Source organism: Eucalyptus grandis, chromosome 5, assembly GCF_016545825.1.
Source record: "Eucalyptus grandis isolate ANBG69807.140 chromosome 5, ASM1654582v1, whole genome shotgun sequence".
In the NCBI taxonomy this organism is placed as follows: Eukaryota; Viridiplantae; Streptophyta; class Magnoliopsida; order Myrtales; family Myrtaceae; genus Eucalyptus; species Eucalyptus grandis.
Genome location: NC_052616.1, coordinates 26596094 through 26621401, shown reverse-complemented (window position 1 = coordinate 26621401; position 25308 = coordinate 26596094). Strand labels below are relative to the sequence as shown.

The following is a 25308-nucleotide window of genomic DNA, read 5'->3' as shown; positions in this document are numbered from 1 at the left end:
GTTTTCAAAAATTTTTGGGGGTAAAATGGAAAATAAAATTTTCATTAAATGGCCCTTCAGCATTCCGAAAATGCTGAAGGCTCAAGGCTGGTCTCCACCAGCCTTGAGCTTTCAGCATTCCCAAGGGGAAACTTTCACTTGAAGCCCCTTGGGAATGGTTGCCAAACACCCATTTTTGGGTGAAAGAGCTTTGGGGCTTGGATGGGCTTTCTAAATGCCCATCCAAACGCACCCGAAGCAACACGGGCCAGAGAAACTCCGGAAGATCGATGTAAAGGGACAATAAAAAATATAAAAAAAAAAATCCTCCTTTTGGTCGCAGAGGAAGATATCCGTACCCCCAAAAGAGCTCGTCACAAAACCCAGTTCACTTAAAACAGAGGAGAAACAGGGGACGTAACGTCTTCAAACCCATCAGCAGATCCTACAGAAACAGCCCCCTTGGACAGACCGACCGACCCAGAACTGAAGAGGGTCGATTCAGAGAGAGAGAGAGAGAGAGAGTCGGTCGAGTTCTGGTGGTTTACGAAGTTCCTCCAGTGGTCGTTTGCCGCGAAGCTGCTCCTTCCTGTTTGCCCATGAGAGTAACTGCTAGGGCTTGTTTAAAATCGAGAATTTACAGATACCGTGCATTTGACAATGTTAAATGAAATTAACTTAAAAGCTACCTTTTTTATTGGAAGGGAGCCCGACTTAAAAGCTACCTTTAATTGTTTAGATTTCTAATGAGGACGTGACTAAGTAAAATAATATAAAACTCAGGAAATTTTGCTATATTTTATACAGTATTTAGTAATTACAGTAATAAAGTGGGACATATTCAGATCATATTATAAATATTGTTTTGTATAAATAATATATCAATGTAAATGAAATACAAATTTTACATATGGAGCTAGTAAAAATCTCTCGTGACATTTTTTTTAATCATTTTATTTGCTCTTTCATTTTATTTTCCTCTCTTTTTTAATTAATTTCTTTTTATTTCTTTTTCCCCTTCATCATTCTCCAATAAAATTTTATTAAATAGAAAATATACCTAAAATACTAAAGCACCTTAAATATGTAATAAATATATATTTATATATGTAATTTATATTATAAGAGAGAATTAAACTCAAGTATATAAATAAAAATAATATTAAATTAAAAATATAAATTGTCATTTTTTATTATTTTGAATTTCTTATATTAGATTTCAAATATTATTTATATTGAAATACAATTTTAAATTTGTTAATTTCAGAAGTTTGTCATTTGAGAAAAAACTTTCCTATTATGCATATTAGAAATCATATCTACATTTATTCCACCTCCCTTATGGAATAATTTTATCCATCCCACATCCCTTTTATATTCGACTTTATCATATCTTAAGCATACACTAAATGTATGATAGGATAAACCTATCCTAAATTTTATACCGATCGGCAAACGTAGCAAAAGAGATTTAATTGAGTAAAAAATTCACCATAGTTTGATAAAACTTAAAGGGAGAAATTTCATAATGGTATCAAGTGTTATCATTTTCTCAAACAAAAGTTTGAAGTGGACATTGCTTTAAATAAGAGTCTGGAGTGCCTTTATTTTCTCAAATAAAAATTTGAAGTAAACCTTATTTCAAATAAAGACTCGAAGTTGATATATTAGTCTCAAAGAAAAACCTGACTAGTAAGGCAATTTCATCTTTTTAAGTTTAAATTTTTTCCTTTTTTATTTTTTTAATTCATAAAAAATAAAACTGAAAATATAAAAGGAAAAATACAAACAGGAGGGCCCTCCCGCTTATAGGCACCGCCCCATCATTTGCCCTATCTCAGTTTTCGACCATCGCCACTGCCCCCCCACTAGTGACGGGACAGTGACCACAAGGGCATGAGGGAAAGGGAAAGGGAGGAGGGAGGGAGCCCTCTTGCCCATATTTTTCCTTTTTTTTTAAACTAATTTAATTTTAATTTAAATTGTATTTGGACAAAAATATCTCTAATTGGCCGCATTTTTTTGTTGGCTAATAAGGTTAGGCCCTTATTTGAAGTAACCATAACCATTTGAGATCTTTTTTAAAACTCATATGATCACTTTAAGTTCTTATTTGAAACAAAGTACATTTTATATCTTTATTTGGAATTTTTCCAAATTTAAATTTAAGTTTTTGAATTTTAAGCACTAAAAAATATTGGGTGCCACTATTTCCACCCATTGTGTTACTAAATTCATCCCATTTTCATTAGAGAGACAGACACAATTGCCGTTAATTATTCACTTGCAATTTAAAGTGGTAGCTGCCAATTTATTTACTTTCTTTCTTTGTCAATTTTTCTATTCCTACGTTGGATTGAGTTGCTAAAACCGAGCATATCAAACGTTTTGTGCTTGTTTATTTTGGATATCCCATATATATGAAAGGCATCATTTTTTTTTTTTTACTTCCATAAAAATTAATTTTGTCAAAAAAAAGAAATTTCGACGAAACCTAGTTATATTCTACATTGTCAAGCAAATACATGGATTAGCCGTTCAGTAAAATCTAGAAAATATTTAACGTAGATAACTTTTTAACGCAATCACGTATCTATAGACTTTTTACATCTTTGTTGTGCATGTCGCCATCAAATCTTTTTTTATCAGTTGTCTTTTATATACATACATATAAAAATAAAAAAAATAAAAATAAAAACCTTCTTTAAAGCTTTTCTAAGAAAAATCATAGTTTTGTTCCCGTTCATAAAACTTGAATAGATGGAATTTAATTATATCAAAGCTTTGCATAAAATAAGAATTTGTTTGTAAAGTTCTTGAAATTTTATTATTTTAGATTGACAAAAAATAACATCATTCCCGAAGTCCAAACAATATGAAGATGACTCATTGTGCTTAACTTTTTCATGTCAATGTTTTTAGTGTTTTTCTAAACACTCTTATAACATCCTATATGCTTTGTAGCAAAGCATCTCACCAACAGTAATTAAAAAAAGAAAAAGACAAATTCTTTCTTATAGCAAATGTAGAGACTTAATATATATTATAGATTTGTGCAATTAAAAATAAAAAATTCACCTAGAAAGTAAGGTTTTGAGATAGGAGAGATGACAAATAGATAAGTTGTTACAAGAACTAAGGGTGAGTGTGGTTCCGAGATAGAATTTGGAATTGAATAATCGAATCAACGGGAACTTGTTTGATTCTAAGTTCCAAGATATATAGGATAGGTTGCAGGTTCCAAAAATTAAGAACCTATTTCAAAGGGTAGGTTTTAGATTCTAGGTAGATAGAACTTGAAACCTAGAATCTAGAACAAGTTTTTGTGTTTTTCTCAATCCATGTCTTTACATGATCCTACGATATTTCATGGACGCATTTAGAACCACAAGTCCGAGCCTCTATTTTAGGACAAGGGCTTTTACTTTTTTGATGTTTCATATTATTTATATGTTTAAATATTAGTTGTGGTCAGTGGATTGTACCAATAAATGATGATCATTAAAGGCGGTAATTCACTGCAATCGTTCAATGATAAGTTAAAGGCAACGATTCACTACAAGTCGAACTTTGGTAGAACCTGCAACCAATCCTAGAACCTGTGATAGGGTAGATTCTAGGTTTTAAAGTTTGCATGATATGTTCCTAGTTTTAAAAAACAAGGAACATGTTCTAGTGGGTAGGTTATAGGTTTCAAGTGGAACATGTGGAACTTGGAACTGCTCACCTCTAATAAGAACAATGATGCAAAATAGGCTATTTTTTATTTTCTAAATAGCAATAAGTTCAAATTTAACTAAAACCATAAACAAAAACAAGCATGTAACATTTTTAATTGGGTTAATACACTAAAAATCCCAAATTGGTATGTTTGTGACAAATTTATCTAATTTTTTTTTTTTACTATCAAAAACTCCAAATTGGCATATCTTTGACAATTTATCATCTATTAATTTCCGTTAAATTTTACTGTCAAATTACTAAGTTAAATGACATGCAACAGTTGACTAGTGTACTGATTTGGGATTTTACTCTCCATTTGTCACAATTATATAATTTTTGTAATTATTTACGGTATTAATCCAATTTAACGGATGGTATATCGATCACAAATGTGTTAGTTTAGGATAAATTAGTTTAAGGTAAATTTGTCATAAACATACCGGTTTGAGATTTTTTATAGTCAGTTAGGATAAATTTGTCACAGATGTATCAATTTGGGATTTTTCATAATCAAAAAATCAATTTAGAATTTTTCAGGGTATTAACCCTTCTTAATTATGATAATTAAATCCAAGAATGAAAGTAAATTAATTTGGAACACCTCTTTAGATTGCAATTGGAAGTCAGGATAATATTGTCTTTTTAGTAAAAATGAGGGTGGATTTAGTTACATAAGGAGTGAAAATAGTATTGCCCAAAATAAAATTATAATGTCGTGTCAACAATAGTTAAATATTGAATATTGAATTATATAACATTATTACCAATTACAGAAAGTGACCCCAACCTTACTTAGCAAATTAAGTGATTTTTTTCGACTTAATCAAATCATGTATGTCAAAACTAATTTTAATAGTCAAACACGATGCAAAATGTATCAATTTTTTAGTGCCCATTGAGTTATCAATCAAGAATCTAATAAGTAATAGGGTTACTTAGAGTGAGTTTGTTTCGGAGAAAATAAATGATTCAAAAAATATGTTCTTAAAAATACTTGCTTTTATCACTTACAAAAATAAATAAACAAAAAATATTTTTATCATTTATGAAAATATTTGAACATTAATCATCGCCGATAATGAAAATATTTTTTATTGATTAATTATTTTAAGTGGCACTAACGATCGTTTCTTTAATAAAAAAAATTTCAAATTGTTTATTTATCTCGTAACAAGTGAAACCTTAATTAGTTTGATAGAATAGTAATTTATAATAATGAAAATCTTAGCGTGTATGTTGAAAAAACCTACCAATTACCGTTGTTTTTCTATCCTTAGTAAGAGACTAATAATATCTATCTATCAATTTTCAATTATCATCTGACAATTCTTTGTCCATGATTTCAACACCTATCAATGCTTAAAATTTTACCCTTAGATTTTCCTAACGTAAATTTTCAATTTTACCAAATAGGCCTAGTGGATTGTACACACGGGTTGGGTTCGCTTCGCTGGGCTGCGAGGTCTGTCAATCAATCAATCTCATTGCTCATCTGGAGTAAGCATGGCTCGGACGGGTTGGTCTCAATTGAATTTTAGGCCCAGCCCAAGCTGTTATGCTGGGCGAAGTGGGCCTGCCCCGATCGGAGATAATATGACCCGCAACAAACGAGCATGGTTAGGTCTGGCCGGGCCTGGCCTACACCTGGTTATAATTTAATAGAGGAAAAATTGTGCCCTGTGCTGTGATGAGGTAGGTGGGTGGTCAAGTTCATGAGCAGTGCCTTGAGTTTGAACTTATTTGCCAAAAGAGACAGTGACCAAAAGGCCACAGGGCTTGGACATCTCTGAGTTGGACTAATACCGATGCATAACAATGCTGTTCATTCCTTGAGCCTCAGTAGCCACTGCTGAATCAATAGTATAGACTAGTGAAAAGGAAAGCGGAGCTTTTATCTGAACTAAATACAAGAAACGTGTAATTTTTGCTGCTATATTCTTGTGTTAAAGACGAAACTAATCGAAGAATATGTATAATCTCGAGCACAGTTTCTCCCGAGAATTCTGAGTAACTACGGCTATTGGAACAGTGGGCTACTTCTCAGTGTCCTGTAGATAGGGCTGTTGGTAAATGACCTGTAGATTGATGCTCTCCTCTGCTGTATAGGTTCCTTCAGATGATGTATTTTCACGTCAACTCTGGCCGAGAACCTGACTTGCGTCGTTCTCTTCGAGTTCCGCTGCTCTCTCAACCACATCTGCCTGTCGAAGATGTCCTTCTTGCATTGCTTCGATGACATGGTCGTCCAATGGGCAAAATGTCCTTTGCAGGACCATGTGAACGAAGTACGGAAGCAGCGATGCAACTACCACAAGCAGCGTGATGATCCAGAAGCTAGGAGCACCTCCGATGGCCTCAGTCAGCACATGAAATCCCGTATTCGAGGGGGAGGGAGGGAATGCGCCGTAGGCAAGCAGGAAAATGTACCCCAGCAATATGCTTCCCCAGATGGACAGGTGCTGGATCCAAGTGAAGTGACTGATTATGAGGGCGATTTGGCAATTCACTGTCACTATCACGCATGTAAATGTGATCGTGCCTAGGTGTGCAATGTCAGCAACATTGCCCTTCCCTGGGAAGGCGACTGTAGAGAGTGCGTGTATGGTTAAGAGGAAGATGATCAAGGAAGCAACAGCACCATTAAGTATCCAGCCAATGATTCGCTTCCAAGAGAAGCATATGCCTTTTTGACCCTGTTTATAGAGGGCAGGAAACTGCAGAGACGGCAAAGCTTGCTAAGTATTTGAGCTGTAACGAATCAAGAAAGGAAAGAGAAGAAGACAGATACTATTTGCAGAACTGAGAATTATATATACTTGCTGCAGTACTTGGAAGTAAACCAGCGATTTGTGGATTTTTTTACTCTACCTGATGACACACATCTGATGGAACGTCCTGCTCAAGAACTCCCAAGGATATGACTGGCAACGATGTCAACAGGATGTTGAATGCCAGCATGTACCCATCGTCATATAGTACCTGGCCGGAGAACGATGTGTAGAACTCGTAGAAGAATAGCGTCAAGCCGAACACGACGTTCTTGTCTATGAAGTAAAGGATCTGTTGCACAAAATGCAACATATTAGAGATAAAAGTTTGCTGAGATTTGTCCTTAAGAGTAGAATCTGGACAAATTAATACCATCTTGGAGATTCTCTCATAACACCAGTGTCCGTGCACGATCAGGAGTCGCTCAAGGAACCGAAACTGGGGCAACGAGAAGTCGCTAGCCATGACAGCCTGCAGCATAAATAAACAAATAAGTAAATAAACAGCATGTCATTGTTCAGCTTTCAGTGAGTGTTGAAATAGAATTCAGAAAAGATTGCTTAGTCAAAAGGCGACATGAAGTGACACTAGTCTTCACCTGCATGCCTTCCATGCCACTGATCCCAACTCCAATGTCAGCTTCTTGAATCATGCTGACATCGTTTGCGCCATCTCCTATTGCCAGGGTAGTCTTGCCGGTGAACTCCTTCACCAATCGGGTAATCTGAAAGTTCCTACTTAGTGTCACTACTTGGTGCTATAGGTGTGAAAAGAAAATCTTATTATGGCAAAATAAGCTGATTTTCTTTCTAACGATAGTACTTAGAAGTAAAACTCAAATCTTACCAGGGCTTTCTGTTTTGGTGACACGCGGCAGCATATAACAGAAGCACACTCGACAGCCAACTGTAAGAATTGATCCTTCACATCGCTTCTTAAAGCAATCTCGAGGGCCTGCCCATCCACCACCAGAGCAAAGGGCATATGCTTGTTGTGCTCTTCGTTTATTTCTTGCAAAAAGCTTTCGATTTGGCTTACTAAAGCCTTTTTTGCTACCTGAAAAGACGATAAACTGCACGTCATCACCAGCCTCAAAGAAGAGGAGGATCTCTTGCATTTGAAACGTCTTCTAGAGCAAATTAAACAATTGTTACAAGGCAACTGTCATTACTTGATTGCATTTACTATGCTCAAAAACCTATGTTTTGCCCTTTTGCATTTGATGCTTATTGCCTTCACTTTTCTTATCTTGACATAGATATTCGATCATCCAGAAAAGGAAAAACTATTCAAATTGATATATGATGGAACCAAGTCACTGACTCGTACTATTTTAGGTAGATTGTACTGCAAATTCTTGTATGATTAGTAGATTTCATTACGCACAGTATTGTCAAGCATTTGAAATTTCTCATTTCTATCACATTGACATTATAACAGCACTAATTATCCATGTGTCAGAAATCTTACAAGTACCACCTCCGACTGGCTGCTGCATCCCGAGTCCATGACAGAACTCAAATGAAACTGCCTCATATCTTGTCGAAGCAAGCTGCACGCGAATCTAGCAGGGCAAAGACAAAAAAAAGATGAATAGATTAGCTTTTTAAGAGATTAAGATGGTCATAACCATTGGTCCATACTATAAAATGATCAAGTATCATTATAGCTAGCAAGTTTCAGAAGATGAGACACACCCAATGTTGATTGCAGTCTCCTTCTTGTCACCAGTAAGCAGCCAAATCTTCAAGCCCGCTTGAGCAAGTTTATCTATGCATTCTGGAACCTGGGCAAGTCAAGAAAATGTACTACCTTTCATATCCAGATTGAGAAGCTCTGCTTTGTAGAGGTTAAAGAAGTTTATGTCTCTTTTTATCCAAAAACTTTGTACAGCAGTTACATGTCAAATGCTTGATAAGCATCTCGATGATCAATGGTGATGTATTAATTACAAATAACTGATTTATTGACTTAGTTCTGCAATAACACCGGAGTATCGCTTTGTTTTTGTTGAGTAAGAGTGGAAGTATTATACCTACAGTCGAAAGGAAACAGACAGAATCATGTTTTTGTCAGCAATATTAGTTCTTCAATGCATGAAAACCAGAGAAACTGACACTTTATCTACCTTTTACTTTTCCAGCTTTATGTAACTGGTTAGGTTCCAATTAAATCGGAGAAGGACCTAAACTAAAACCAAAGATATAGAAAATGAAAAATTAAATGACATCGAGAATTAACTAACCCCTTTTTGTAATTTGTCCTCGACAGCGGCAACCCCCAACAGAACCATGTCCTTTTCGATCATTTCAGATGCACTCTCCAGCAATTCATCCCTTTCGGGACCCACAGTGGTCTTAGCTTTCATGAATATCGAGTTCCAGTGTTCGTACTCAGCCCTTTGGACTCTACGATACGCAAAGGCCAGAGTTCGAAAACCATCTTCAGCGTAACACGAAAGATGCGAACTTGTCGCCTCCTGGTATGACCTCCCATTATCGGCGAGCCTCTCAAAAATGATGCTGGGAAAGCAAATCAAATAGACTTATGAGATTCAGGATTCTCCAAAAACGCAAATAACATTTGGATCTGATTGATTCTTTCAGGAATCAGCGAATACCTGTCTGCTCCTTTGCACAAAAGAAAAATCTGGCCTTCTTCGGTGCTCACAATCACAGACATCCGCTTGCGAGAACTACTGAACTCCAACAGGTTCAAAAGCTTGTACTCCCTGAATGTCACTGTTAAATTAATATCTCGAGTTTGAATTTGGATAACAATTTGTTAAACCGAATTTTGTTGAGGAAGATTTTCAAAGCGAATTACAAATCGGATGAAGAAATCTTTCTTCTTATTGGACTTTCTTTCAGACGTGCAAAATAAGCAACGAAACAAGGAGGATATGTTTTATCATTAGAAGACAAAAAGAAGGGGCACACTATATATTTTATTAACTATTTATCTTTAAGAGGAGGGATAGAAAAAGAAGGAAACTCCCTTTGTAGAAGAATCCTTGTAAGCATGGGTTTTTGTTAAAGTAGTAGGGTCCAAGGTCAAATTTTTTACTTTGAGACACACTCATAAAATGCCTAGGGTTTTCTTTTCCCTCTCTACATGTCCACGTTCGCTTGAGAGAGAAGCCTCAAGTTTTGAAGTCACACGAAGCTTTGAAAAGGAACGTGAAGACTTACTTATGTGGAGAAGATGAAGTTCCTGATTTTGGCGTACATAGTGCGTTTCTGTTTTAAGCTTGAACACGTGGTAATTTTTTGCCGTGAGTTTATGTTCAAGTAAGTTGTTTATTTATAAACAGTTTGGATTTGAGGTTAAATCTAGGTGTGGGAAACACTCGAACGTGTAAGCGATTGTAAACTCTAATTCTTCAATTATAATGGATTATTTGCTGTTGGCTTTCCCCGTAGACGTAGGTAGCGATACTCGGACCGAACAACGTAAATTTCTGGTGTTCTTATTATTTCTCATTTATTTTTCTGGAGTTTGCACGTTGATATAAATTGCAAGATCATGTTGTTTCCGCATATTATATTTCAACAATTGATATCAGAGCTTGGGATCAGATTTCTTGATTGTGATTTGGAGCTTTTACTTGTATGATTATTATCTGAAAATTATGTTATTGCAATTATGTCTAAGAGAAAATCTAAAATTGAGAAGCTTAACTGGAGGAATAATTTTGGGTTATGAAGCATCAAGATGCGGGCATTATTGACAACCCAAGATTTGGCCAAGGCACTAGATGGTGAAGATGAGTTGCCTATTATAATGAAAGTCTCAGAGATGGTAGAGCTAATGGAAAGAGCAAAGAACACAATCCCGTTGAATTGGTTGGATGAGGTTTTAATAGAGGTTGCTAAGGAGAAGGATGTCACAGCATTATGGGCAAAACTTCAAACACTCTATGTGAAGAAAGGTTTGAACAATCGCTTGTAAATGTTGAAAATCATGTTTCAATTTAGATATACTGAAGCTGCGTCTATCAAAACCCACCTAAATGAATTTAATAAACTCATAATGGATCTGAAGAACGTCGGTAAGATACTTGATGATGAAGAATATGGCATGATATTGTTAGCCTCTTTACCAGAGTCATGAGAGCACTTTACTTATTCATTGTTGTAGAAGCGTACTACAATTACCTTAGAAGAGGTAAAGTCTGCCTTATTCTCTAAGGAGTGGCAGAGAAAGTTGCGAGATGACGGTATGGCGTAAGGAGTAGCGCAAACACTGACGATTTGAGGTAGAGAACAGCATCGAGGGTCTAGTAGTAGCAGAGATAAAAGTATATCAAAATCACGTTATAGAAATCCAAGGGACGCGTAAAGTGTTTTGAGTGTCACGAGGAGCACATTAGGAAAGAGATTGTCCAAAGCGGAGAAATAAAACTAATAGGCAAAATACTACAAGCGGTGTGACAAACGTTGCCAATGGGAGCAATAGTGATGCATAAACTGTTTTATGTGTGACTACTATTTCGTCAGGAGACGAATGGGTGCTAGATTCAAGGTGTTCTTATCATATAATGCTTCATAAGAACTGGTTTCCAACTTACCAGACTGCAGATGGTGGTAGAGTTCTTTTGGGGAATAACGCAGTCTATAAGGTTGTGGGAATAGGGACAATTCGGATTCGGATGCATGATGGGGTGGTGCACACATTGACAGATGGGAGGCATGCACCGAAGCTAAAAAAGAATCTTATTTCTCTAAGGACACTCAATGACATCAGGTGTAAGTACACCGCTGAAGGAGGAGTACTGAAAATCTCTCGAGGTGCCATGACAGTGATGAAGGGAAAGAAAGTGAATACTCTCTACCATCTACTGAAAGAGACCATCATTGGAACCACTGCAATTTCATTAAATGAGTCAGACTCTAACTTGACTCAATTATGACATATACATTTATGGCACATGAGCGAGGTAGGTATGACGATGCTGAGTAAAAGGGAGTTATTGAAGGGTCAAAAGATAGGGAAGCTGGACTTATGTGAGTATTGCATTTTCATGAAGCAGCACCGAGTTAAGTTTACTACAATTGTTCATTCGACCAAGCAACTGGTTGAATATATCCATTCAGACGTCTAGGGCCCATCTTCGATCCCTTAGAAAGGAGGTGCCCGATATATGATAACATTTATCAACGACTATTCGAAGAAGGTATGGGTATACTTTCTGAAGCACAAATATAATGTGTTTGATCAGTTCAAGAAATTTAAGGCATTAATTGAGAAACAGTCAGATAAACAAATCAAGTGCCTGAGAACCAATAATGGCAGGGAGTTCTATGGTAAAAATTTTATTGAGTTCTGCGAGAAAGAAGGTATTGTAAGACACTGCACAATACCTGGGACATCACAGCAGAATGGCGGGGCAGAACGGAAGAACGGAATTTTGCTTGAGTGAACTTGATGCATGCTTTTGCATGCAAGACTTGGCAACGAATTTTGGGCAAAGTAGTGAACATAGCATGTTACCTAGCTAATCGATCTCCATTATTTGATATCAAGTGAAAGACTCATGAGGAAACCTATTGATTATTCCGGATTACATATATTCGGATGTCTTGCGTATGCTCATACGAGTGATAGTAAGCTTGCGTAGAGGGCAAAGAAGTGCATATTTCTAGGCTATGCACATGGGGTGAAAGGCTACCAGTTGTTGTACATTAATCCCAGATCATTTGATTTTTTAATCAGCAGAGATGTGATCTTCGACAAGACTGCAATGCTTCAACTAAAAAGTTTTGAGACACACCCAGTAGAGAGGACAGATCATGGTTAGTGAAGTGGAGCTTCACGAAAAGACTCTGGAGACCTTGAAGGAAACTGAAGTTAAGATTGCAAATGAGGTCACAGTTCATAAAGTCAGTGATAGTAAACAACCAGCAAAACCGTAGCACACTATAGCCGTAGATAGGCAAAAAATGCAAATTAAATCACCGATACGTTATGGTTATACAGATAATGCTTATGCATTGACTGTAGATGATGAGGTGGAGACAGATGAGCCTTCGTCTTACTCTGAGGCGATGGCTAGTTCGGAGTCGTCGTAGTGGCTAGGGGCTATGAGTGAAGAGATGGAATCACTCCATTGAAATCAGACATGGGAGCTGGTCAAAGTACCCAAGAGCCAAAAGATTGTCAGAAGTAAATGGGTCTTTAGATAGAAAGAGGGCATTCTTAGTGTCGAGGTAGCGAGGTATAAGGCGTAGCGGTGAGCGGTTCCAGGTTCCTTACAGGTTCCGCTTGGAACCTGGAACCTACCCTCGAGTACAAGTTTCTTATTTTTTGGAAACTGGAAACCTACCCATTGGAACCAAGAACCTGGAACCTACCTTGTCACAGGTTCCGTGGTCGGTTTCAAGTTCCAACAGCTTCTTCTTCTTCTTCTTCTTCTTCTTTGTTCATTTTAATTTAAAAAAAAAAACGAAAATGAACGCAACAATAACAAATAAGCTTGTCATTCATCAAAGAGAATATAAGAATGGATATGAATGGTTACTAGAATTGAAGTGAGCCAAAAATTTCGTAGCTATCAGTAATCATTACATCAAAAAGTCATGAGGACAATCTTTATCTCTCACTTTCTCACTATCAACCCTTGGCCGACATGTTTATTTCACTTGCTAAATTTTGTTTTTCAATAAGGCCTAAACAAAATTTCATAATGAAGGGTACCAAGGGAGTACCCACCCTGGACAAAACAACTTCAGCTAAAACCATCCGTATAAAAGATTATGCACAAAAGACTGTTTCTAACATTTCCAACAAACTAGATATGTGAAATCAAATTTCCCTGCTATAATAAAAGTGAAGAATGTACAACTAATTATCCCTAAAAGAATCCCAAGAGTTTTCAAATTCTTGAAATACTCTCTTGTTCCCCCTCTCCAAATTAGCCAAAAAAAGAGGAGAACAATCATCTTACTCATCCATTTCTTTCCAGCACCCAAACTAATTCTTTCTCTCCATGCCTAGTGTTCATGCCTGATATCACCCAATTTACTCCTGAAATTGCAGAAACTATAGTCCAAGTCTTTCTAGTCCAGCCACAGTGTAAAAGTAAGTTACTCACACTCTCTTCTCCAATTTTGCACCAAAAAAAAAACACCTTATTAGCTAGTATTTTTTCTCTCTTTTGAAGATCAACCAAAGTAAGAATACATCCCAAAGCAGATTCCTAAACTAAAAAAAGAAACCTATACAGGAACCTTGACTTCCCATATAGATTACCACAGGAAGAGTGCACTCTGTTATCTCACAGCTACTTTTAACGCTTTAAACAATTTCTTCTCCTACCTCCTTCACATTTAGTTGAACACAAAATGGAGCTTAAATGCAATGGCGGCATTCCAACATGAGAATTGTTCCAAGCCTTTTGCACAAAATTCTCATCACATTGATTATTCAATGAAGAAAGCAAGCCAAAGCATAACATGAAACATGAAAAACACAAGATCCAATTAGAGAACAAGTAATGGAGTGAGATGGCGAATGCGAAAAGAAGCCATGAATCTAATCCTAGAAAGACCGAAGCAAAGCATCTTCAAATCATCATCTGGCAAGAGAACAGAAACATAGAGGTGCACACATACTCAAACATGCGAGGCCAACGAAGGAGCTGCCGCAGCGACGAAGGCAGCGCCACCGATGTAGGAGAAGAGGCCGGAGCCGGTGGGCTCCTGGTCGTCCATGAACAGATCCTCGAGATCCCTGAACGCGCCGTGGGCCGCCACGATGGCCAGGCCCACCATGGAGGCCGAGACGAGGAGGGACCCAATGCTGGTGAGGAAGACAACGACGATGGTGAGGAGGGAGAGGGCGGCGAGGGTCTCACGATCGGAGAAGGCACGGCCGAGGAGGACGAGGGGCTAGTCAATAAGGCGGAAGGCATAGAGGAGGAGCTAGGCGGCGAGGAGGGAGAGGAGGATGAGGAGGGAGAAGGGGTGGGAGAGGAGGGAGAGGACGAGGTAGCTTGTCAAGTTGGAGGGGTTTCACATTATGGTAATTTAGGGTTTTTAGGTTTGGGAACCAAAATCGGCCTCCCTAGAATCGAGAATCGAATCAGACTCTCCAGTTCCGTTCTCCAGTTATTGGTTCTACCCAAGAACCACGCTCACCCCTAATAAGGCTAGACTTGTGGCAAAAAGATATACACAGCGTGAGGGCATTGACTACAATGAAGTGTTCTCTCCTGTAGTAAGACATACTTTTATTCATGTTTTACTTGCCTTAATTGCTTCGCAGGATTTCGAGTTAGAGCAGTTAGATGTGAAAACTGCGTTTCTTCACGGTGAGTTGGAGGAGCAAATTTACATGAGGCAACAAGAGAGATTTGTTATTCCGAGTAAGGAAGATTATGTTTGCTTGTTGAATAAATCTTTGTATAGGCTAAAATAGTCTCCTAGGTAGTGGTATAAATGTTTTGATACTTTCATGGCTAGTCAAAACTATTCAAAAAGTCAAATGGATAGCTGCATTTATTTTAAGACATTGGAGTATGGTTCTTTGATTTATCTACTTTTATATGTTGATGATATGCTGATAGAAGCTAAGAATATGTCTGATATTGATGTGCTAAAGATGCGGTTAAATGCTGAATTTTGGATAAAAGATTTATGTGCTACAAAGAAAATATTGGATATGGAGATTTTGCGTGATAGGATTGTAGGAGTTTTATGTCTATCTCAGAAGAAATATATTGAGAAGATCGTGGCACGTTTTAATATGTAGTCGGCAAAATCTGTAAGTACACCTTTAACAAAACACTTTAAACTTTCAGATAAATGATCTCCATAGACTGAGGAGGAGGAAGAAGAGTATATGTCCCGTGTTCCTTATTCTAATACCATGGATAGTATTATGTATGTTATGGTGTGCACTAGGCTTGATATTTCACAAACTGTTAGCGTGATTAGTTGCTATATGAAGCGTCTTGATAAAGCTCATTGAGAAGCTGTGAAGTGGATCCTCAAATATTTGAAAGGGACAACAAATGTGGGTATAGTGTATCAGAGGGACAGCAATGGCAGTAAGACCACAGGTTTTATGAATTTGGATGACGCCGGTAACTTAGATGATTACAAGTCTTTAGCAGGGTACGTGTTTACGCTAGTAGGTGGTGTAATTAGTTGGAAAGCATCCTTACAGAATTGCATTGCATTGTCTTCAACTAAGACAGAGTATATGGCACTAACCTTTGTGGCGAAGGAGGCGATATGATTACACAGTTTGCTCTCAGACTTTGGATTAGAATAGAAAAGTGTGGATATACACTGTGATAACCAATATGCGATATATTTGGTCTATAATCCAGTTTATCACGAGCGAACGAAGCATATCAACATCATGTACCACTTCATCCAAAATATCTTAGTTAAGGGTAATGTTACTGTTAAAAAGATTGATACAATAGATAATCCGGTAGACATGATGACTAAGTCTATTCCTTTGGCAAAGCTCAAGCTTTGTTTGAGCTCTATTGGCGTCTGTGGAAAGTAAGCGCTCATTGGGGCCTTGGGAGAGCAGCATGGATGATGAGCACTATAACTTGGCTTCAAACATCAAACCAAAGTGGAGAATTATTAAACTAATGTCTCAAGTTTGAATTCGAATAACGATTTATTAAAGCGAATTTTGTTAAGGAAGATTTTCAAAACAGATTACAAATCGAATGAAGAAATCTTTCTTCTTATTGGACTTTCTTTCGGACGTGCAAAATAAGCAACAAAACAAGGAGGATATGTTTTATCACTAGAAGATAAAAAGAATAGGCACCCTATATATCTTATTATCTATTTATCTTTAAGTGGGATAGAAAAAGAAGGAAACTCCCTTTGCAGAAGAATCCTTGTAGGCATGGGTTTTTGTTAAAGTAGTGAGGCCCAAGATCAAATTTTTGACTTTGGGGCACACACATAAAATGCAAATGCCTAGGGTTTTCTTTTCCCTCTCTACACGTCCATGTCCGCTTGAATTTATGTTCAAGTGAGTTGTTTATTTCGGGGTTAAATCTAGGTGGGGTAAACTCTGATTCTCCAAAATTAGTAGATTATTTGTTGTTGTCTCTCCCTGTAAACATAGGTATCGATACTCGGATCAAATCACGTAAATTTTATTTCGTAAATTTTATTTCTCTGGAGTTTGTGCGTTGACATAAATTGCAAAATAATGTTGTTTCCACGTATTATATTCTAAGAGTCACTAAGGTTCCTCAACCACTAAAACATATGTTCAAGGAAACAAACGAATAAACAACACCAGAAATGGAATCAGAAAGCCAAGAGAATACCTTTCCACGATGCTTCCTAAGTCTGGTTCGAGTTCCTTGAGAACCATTACTGACTGCGTCCTCTTGCAGAATTGAAAGCCGAATTCCTGGGAGGCGATCAAGAAAGCGACTTCCTCCGGTGACTCTGCCTCAAACTTCAACTTGTCTGCTTGATCGTCTTCGATGGGTATGCCAGTGTGACACAGAGCCATCACTCTGAAGAACATTGTTATGTCGTACACATTAGAATTGCGAGTCCATCGCCCATCCATCAGTCTGTTATCCCTGAAATTAAAGCCCTTAATGGAATATTCTCTGTGAACATCCGAAATTTCCGGGTTTTTCAAGTTTGGACTCCCTAAATATTCCGGAGCACCTATAAAACCCATCTCAGTGCCGATGTTGTCTGCAGAGAATTCACAGATCTCAATGCTTTGGCTCGTTGCATCAGATTCATCAACACTAGACCTGCGTGCAACCATATCAGAGTTCATCCTACGAGAAGCGGCTAGATCCACTTCGTTCAAGCCGCCACCATATGAGACTCCTGCAATGGAGCATTTCCTAAATTCCATCTGGTTACAGGTCAAAGTCCCCGTTTTATCAGACAAGATGATTGAGACCTGACCGAGCTCCTCATTCAAATTCGAAGTGCGGGTTCGGACTGACTGGCATGTCGCTTCATCGAACATCTGTGTATCCTTGTTAATGAGGACAGCTTGAAGTACTTTTACCACTTCAAAAGACACATATAGAGAAATAGGAATCAAATAGCCATCCAACTGCAGAGACCATATGAATTGCATAATTGCTGACAATACCGGCTTTGACGGTCTAAAGTATAGATTTTTATCTTGTAAACGGAGGTACCACGAATTCGTCTTCTGGCTCGTCTTCTGGGAACTGACAAGCAAAGTGGAAGCAATAGACGTCACCAGTGAAAACAAAAAAGCATCGAGAAAAGAACATAGATGAGATGATCCATCTTCTTCTCAATCCGGCTACGTTTGGAGGGCGACTTCATGGAGTTCCTTACCGCCTTTGTGTCAGGTCCACTGAAAATGACAGCTCCATATATGTACTCTGTGTTCCGGAGCTTGGAATCTCTTAGAAGCACTTGTGCAGGGCACAAAGGATGCGATTCATTCTGAAATTCCAAGTTTCCGACGAAGGAATACAAATTTGGATTCGGGTCCTCACAGTAAATAGTAGCTTCGAATTTACTCATGGAGTCATCCTCATTTAAATTGAGAGTGGCTTCTACGCATCTCTTAGCTTTCAGATTGGTTTCTCCATCAAGATTCATAGTCTCGACATAACAAACAACGTCCTCATAGCTTGAAGAGAGTAAAAGGAGGTCACTGGGAAAATACTGATCCTTCTGTATTTTAACAACATCCCCGACGGAGACTTGTTGCCACGGTTTTTCACAAATACACCCTCCCCTATGTGAGTCTTTACGACACGAGAGTTCACTTCCAAATCCTAAGAAAGTTTTAGTAACTACAGCATTAGTCCAAGACTGCAAGGCACTTTTCGATTTTTGGGTCATGACAGACAAGATTAAATGACTAAAAAGAGTTTGGACTGAACCACCTTGACAAAGTCCAATTCGCAGTATTCTAAAACTGAAGTGGTTCAGAATGAGAGCGAGCATAATACAAAGTGTTAAACAAGAAATTCTGATGAAGTCGTCTTTAGCAGGATCATTATGGCCATTCCGCAGAAGGTTCAAGTTACATAGCCAAAAACTTGATAAAGAAAAAGAACGAGCTACGAGCATATGAGGAACAGCAAGATGACTCAGAAAAAAATTAATGTCCTCATACCTGTAAGAACCTGTGCCAATCTTCTACCGCCTCCTTGAGCATGCTGATCCCAACCACAATAACGAGAGGGATAAACTGACTCAGTCGAGCGAAAGGAGACAATGAGGTGCAGGACAATACTGCTACCAGCAGGAAATAAAAATTGGCCACTCTTCGAAACTGCTCGAAGAGTGACCTCGGGAGGAACGTCACTACATTGTACTTCGTCGTGGATACATAATTGGTTGGGTACTTGTGAGGTTTCATTCGATGCAGATGAGGCTTGTTGCAGAAAACAACCCGCGAGAATCCCGGCTGTCCTATAAGGCTTTTGATGGGTTCTGGATCAGCACTGGGGGGCCTGAAGCACGGGAATGTGTATAGATTGCTCCATCGTATCTTCTTGTTTGGTCTTCTGCTCGACTCCCTCATCTCGCTTGCCAACTAGAATTCCAAGTCGCCCCCTCTATAAAGTGAATGGAGCTCTTACAACCTCGTCAGACCTTAACCAAACGAAATATCTACAAATTACAATCCTGCGTTCCTTCTCTGTCCAGGATCAACTCGCCCTCGTGACATCACCTATCTCAACCATATATGCAGAACAAATTGCCCTTCATGAACTGTATTTTGTCCTCTTCTTCTGGGCGTTGACTCACCTTGTCCCAACTTAACATATCAACAACTCCAATACAAGAAGTCGAATCTTTCTGTCCCCATCTTCCAATGTTGCACAGCAATATAAAACTCCGACGTTGATGCATTTTTTTTTTTTTTTGTTTTTTGGTCTTTCTTCTTGGACAGCGACGTACTATGAGGCTTTTCTTGGATCATGCAGGCCTGCCGTTCCGCCTTGCTACGTTCCTTCAAAGAGATAACGATATAACTCCAACCCCGAGTAGCGTCACCATCCTAGTATATCCTCGAAGAATCTTAAAACCCTCTTTCAGAACCAATAAACTAATGCATATACCACATGCTGGCGGGCCGGCAGTCCCAATTGAAACAATGACTTCTATTATACAAACAATGACTTTGGCGTTTGAAGAAAAAAAATTAAAAAATGAACTTTTTTTTTTTAATGACCCAGCTGAACCTCGTAATGGAGCAATAAAGGCTTGTTTGGCGAACGCATCCAAACCCACTACTAGACATCGCACTTTTATCTCGCACGTCCCGCGGGAGTTGAACCCCTCCGTCCCAGATTCATGGGAGCTCTTATCCGGCTAGGCCAACAATGACTTTGGTTTAAAAAAAAAAAAAAAAAATGAACCTCGTATTTGGCTTGTAACCATCCAAACATTACTAGATTCTATTCTTTTATTCCGGGGAGTAGTTTTGGAACAAAATCGTATTTGGTAAAAAATTTGTCCCCGAAATAGATTTGGAATAAAATCAAGAACAAAAAAAAAAAAAAATTTATTCTTTGTTCCCGGGAACAATTCTAGAATCAAGTCTACCTAATTTTTTTTTTTTCCTCCCCTTTTTTTTGTTTGTCTTCCCTTTATGTTGTTCTTCAAGTGTTGCTGCTGCCACCATTGCCATCTGCCGCCGCCACCCCCCGCCAACACCGCCGTCGCCACCCACCGCCACCACGTCCCAAGGTCGGCGACCAACCACCTTGAAGAAGAAGAAGGGGAGGAAGAAAGGAAAACAAGAAAAAGGGGAAAAATAAAAAACAATGATTTGAAGTAGTAATTAAAATTTTGCTATATATATAATACATATTTAATTTTGCATTTTAATTTATTATTTAGTATTTATATTTATATTTATAGTTTATACTATAGTTTATTATTTACTATTTAATAAAAATTGATTAGTTAATATTTTTATTACTTAGTATAAATATAATTAATCAATAGAATTTATATGATTTAATAAAATTTTATATAGTTACCAAACATATTTATATTCTTTTTCTATTCCAGGATCGAAATTTTGTGCGCTTACAAACACGTTCTTTTGCTCAAAAATTGTTCTCGAGAACGAATAAAAATAATCATTTCCGATCAGAAATTTTTCCGAGAACATATTTGTTACCAAACGCGACCTTATAATCCTGAGTTTTGATAAACCCTGCTCTAGTAGCTTGAAGGGATAATTCATAAAGTCAAAGTGGACGTAACTTGCGGATGTCTGAATTCAGACAAGATCTGATGATAAAATGACAAATGTGCAGATCCTCGTAATTAGTGCACATTTGACTATGCCAGACTGCATAAAAATGACCATCTAAATTACAAAAAAGAAGAAAAATAAGAAGAAATCAAATCTTGGATAAGAATGGACCGGAATGATAATCATGCAAACTTTACCCAAAAAAAAAATGATAATCATGAAAACTTTACCAAAAAAATGACATGTTTTAATGTGTGCGATCGACAAATAAGGTCAAAGCTCAAGATCAATTGTTTGGTGAGAATCTTTGCTCCATTTCCAAGTACTGGAGGTTAACTCTCAAGTTTAATTTGTTACAAAACTTTATATTATTTAATCCTCTATTGGCGTATGAACCACTAAATTGCAGAAAAACTTTACGACAATGTCAGTTTTTATTTTTAAATTCCAAAAATTTACTAATTTTATGACTTGGGTTCTCTTGTGTGAACCAGATCTAGGCGCTTTGCTTAAAGTATGGATCACACAGAAAACAATGCTGCATAGAATAGCAGCTACGGTTTCCAATACGATCTCCGAATCTCCATTCTTCGTGTCTCTTTCCTTTTCTTTTGGCTTGTTGGCTTTTCTCAAGATTACTCAGAGCTTCAAGGGAAAGTTTGCTCTTCCCAGTTTTGGGTTCTAATATTTTTATTTGAGATAACTCCTGCCGGCCGAAAGTCAGTTAATAGCCGAGGAGTGGAATCCGTGTTGTCATAACCTACGTTAATTAGATGCTATCAATGGTCAAGACAAACGTGCAGTTTGTCTCTTCTAGGAACAAAGGCAGATCGCTTCAAAACGTATTACTCTCGGTTGCTTCTGTTTCGATGAACTCGCCACCGAAATTCTTTAGTCACCTGAATCTAGTTTTGTAAATTGCCTCCTGAATGCAATGAAACCCTGAATTTAGTTTGATTTTCCTATTGACATTTTCATCAACAGTAGTGTCAATTAGGCTATCGTGAACCCTTTGTATGTGTGCGACTGACATAAGTTTGAATACTAAAGAGATCTTGAGATGGATGGTAAGTTGATGAATTTTCAAAGTAAATTATGAACATCAATTTACTTCTAAATGAATGAACATGTGATGAGATGGGAGTTTTATATGAAACTTTTGGTAATTCTTCAAACGGAGGTGTCCCTTGGAGATGCCTTCACATACAGTCACGCATCTTATTATTGCCTTTAACGTTATCGTGGTTAATTGCTATATATAGTTAAGATTAAGCTATTCCAAGAGTCATTGAACTCTAAAATTGGAAGCTATTTGTCTCTCAATAGGAAAATCTTCTGCCAATAGTTTTTCAGAGGCCACGGCATTGTACAAGCTTGAACTTTTACTGATCGTGCAATCGTATAAATTAAGTTTTCGTTCATGAAGCTTTTAATGGAAATCCAATTTCTGTGAGGATCGGCGGGGTGTCGAATGTGCGTCGCCGGCAAGAACTAGAGGATTCCGAGGAAAACTGCGACATCCTGAATTTTCAACCCTATCTCAATTATATGAACTGGGTTTTCATTGACACACCTATGACCCTTTTTCTCTGAGCTGATCATTCACGAGTTAACTGGTCTATCAGGTGAAGCTGTTAAGGAATATAAACATGGCAGACTTGAGAATTTGATCAGAAATTGATTGCTCGACTATGATAATTAGCAAGGGTCAATACGGCACCATTATAATTGATTAGTAATCGGATATAGGTTGATTCGATGGAATGGTGTAATTAAATTATGGGTGATTCCACATGATTGCAAAATTCGCGTCGAACGGCATTAACCCGGTTTTCTGACAATTCTGTACTCAGTACCCGTAATTGAAACCTTGAGATTTTTACGATAACCGAACGTCGCCGACGAGTCGACGATGCACAAAGGTGAATCGAAAATTATTGACCACAAGTCAAATGCGTTAAAATCCCTAAAAGCTACTCGGTAGGTCGAGTCATGCTAAAATCGTGCTCGATCGATTTGAATCACGAAATTGAACTCGATTTCGGGAATCGAACATTCGAGTGTGTCACGATTTATTTTTGGGATCTCGTCTCATCTTTTGAAGAAATTCCGTCAAGCCGGGAAATTTTTGTGGAAAATCAATTTCGGCGAATTGGAATTTCGAAAATTCGTATGGGCTAGTTTTTTAGCATTTTTTGCTGCCCATTTGGCTTGTTTGTGAAGTTTTAGGAGGGAAAGTTGCTATTGGATGATGCTTGGACTTTGGGAGCTTGTTCATCATCACCTTGATATTTTGCAAATCATGGGATTGGCTCAAGCCTTGACTTTCTTTCCCTTGTCCCTCCCATGCGTGAAACCCTTAGCCGAACATCGCTCTACAGCAACTTCTTCTTCTTCTGCTTCTTCTTCTTCCTCTTCACTTCATCTTCTTTATTTCCATTTCCTTGCTACAAAACAGAACCAACTAGTCTACCACCACCTCCATCCCTGCCGCAAGCCGCGGTCACCGCCCGCCTAGCCACCCCACCGTCTAAGACCAGCTCCGTTCGCCTCCTTGTTGCCCGCTTGCTCGACTAACCAGCCTCGCCGTCTAGCTCGTCCAAGCTCGACCGCCTCTCACTGTCCCCAAGCCCACCAACCAGTGACTGTCGCTACCAGCCAGCCGCCCTTGGCCGACCGTCCATGCCTCACCGCCCGTCCCCATGCCAACTAGCCACCCACCCGTCTCGATCCAACCAGCCCCATCCCAACCGAGACCAGCCAGCCGACGTAACCGACTTCCAGCTTGGCCGTGAGCCTTGCTAAGCTATTTTCAACCTCTTCCTAGCATCCGTTGGAGTTACAGGCACAGGATCTCATCGCCATCGCGCTGCCCTCATCATGAATCCGTTTCCGCGCTAATCCGATGAGTTAACGCCATAATCCTGGATTAGGAAGTTAATCGCACTTAAGTGGTTAGTTTAGTGTTAAACTAGATTAGTGTTAATCCTTGGTTAGTTAAACTAGTTAGTTAGGCTATTTAGTTAGGCTAGCTAATTAGTTAGAATGGTTAGTTAGGTGATTTAGTTAGCTTAATTAGATTATGTAGCTAGCCTAGTTAGATGAGATAGTTAGTTCAATTAGGTTAGTCCGGTTAGTTTATTTAATTTAATTTAAATAATTTACAATTTATTTAATTAAATATAATTTATTTAATTAATTATTATTAGCGTAAATTGTACCGGGATAGCCGATTAGTGGAATTTTACACCGATCATCGTGGTTGAATTGGTTTGTGCAATTGATTGCTAGATCATGCAATTGAGTGTTTGGTGATGATTTTTTATTATTATTGCAAAAATATGATTTTATGGTATTTATATAGAAAAATATTGGGTGTTGGGTTTTGACACCAAAAATATTTTATGTACTATATAAAATCGTGAGATTTTTAAATTGGAGCGTATTACGTTTTGTGGATCAATTTAAATGTGTGACCACGCACAATTATTTTACTGGGTATTTTTAATACGAAGAAAATTGGCCAAGTCCATTGTTTGAAATGAAAGTATTTGAGTGCAAAGCATGATGTTCTTGGCCGAGCATTAATGTGCGTATGGTCATTATCGGAACTCGTCCTGATGCGTTCATGTCGGGCGATGCCTGATTAAGTTTAGATGCCTTTGACGACAGATGCCGGTCGCAGTGGAGGCTGGGCCAATGAGATGTTCCAGTTATTGAATACATTCACTATATGCATATGATATATGAGATGTATTAATATGCAGAGAGCTACTAAGGCAAGATAAGTCATATATAATGCATGTTTAGGCTGCCTCTAAGTGAATTCTCGTCCTAATTGGGGTTGAGGTTGTAGACTCGCTAAGATTTATCTCATCCCGTCGTGGTTAACCCTTTTTTAGGTCCTTAGATGGAGGTCCGTCATGTCCGTTTTGGGTGTCCACAAGAGGTGGAGACTGAGCGTACCCTTCTCCCCATCCACAGGACCACCTGGACCCGTGAGCTTGTAGTGACCACTCTTTGGGTCGATGAGGGCCTACCTCACTTGATACCTCATCCCTTCAAAGTGTGATTCCATAACGGGCCCAACAAGATTTAGGAGGGTCCTTTGGAGGGTTTTGACAAGCCTACCGTCAATACCGAGTATGAGGAGGTTCTTAACCCCGTGCATGATATCGATATACTGGAGGATATCATAGCGAACTTGGGGCCCGAGGCTGAAGGGCCCAAAGTAGAGGTAGTTGACCCATTGGACATCGACATCCCAGATGGTGTTGTAGTAGACCCGAATCCCGAGTAGGTAGGGTTTGGGGTAGGATTGGCTTGGTAGCTTCTTTTGGATATATACTCTTGTATATAAACTTGATATGTTTATAAAGCGTGTCTTGTGAAAATTGGTTGTCTTGCTTTTCTATCCCATGTTTGATGGTTGTTAGGGTATCTATTTAATTCGCTTCCGTATGTGCATAAAATGAATGGGTCGGCGATGCGTCCTGGGAACGTCACAATTTTAGTTGACCACCGAGGGGTGTGCGCATGCCCGGGGTTCGAGATGTGACATCCCTGCCAGAAGTGGTATCAAAGCTAGTTAGTGTCTGGAGTGATAAAGTGTGATGGGTC

At 38.3% G+C, this 25308-nt stretch overlaps 1 protein-coding gene across 1 annotated transcript; it reads right to left on the bottom strand.

The window, feature by feature from the left end:
* Positions 1-5717: 5717 nt before the first annotated feature.
* LOC104445861 (probable phospholipid-transporting ATPase 5) lies at positions 5718-24666 on the bottom strand. Its single transcript, XM_010059806.3, is given in 14 exon segments — positions 5718-6416; positions 6571-6762; positions 6844-6942; positions 7070-7195; positions 7318-7527; positions 7948-8035; positions 8169-8257; positions 8717-8993; positions 9092-9202; positions 16781-17708; positions 17711-18190; positions 18193-18244; positions 18589-18969; positions 24646-24666. Coding segments are annotated over 14 exon segments (3636 nt in total). The 3' UTR covers positions 5718-5834.
* Positions 24667-25308: the final 642 nt, after the last annotated feature.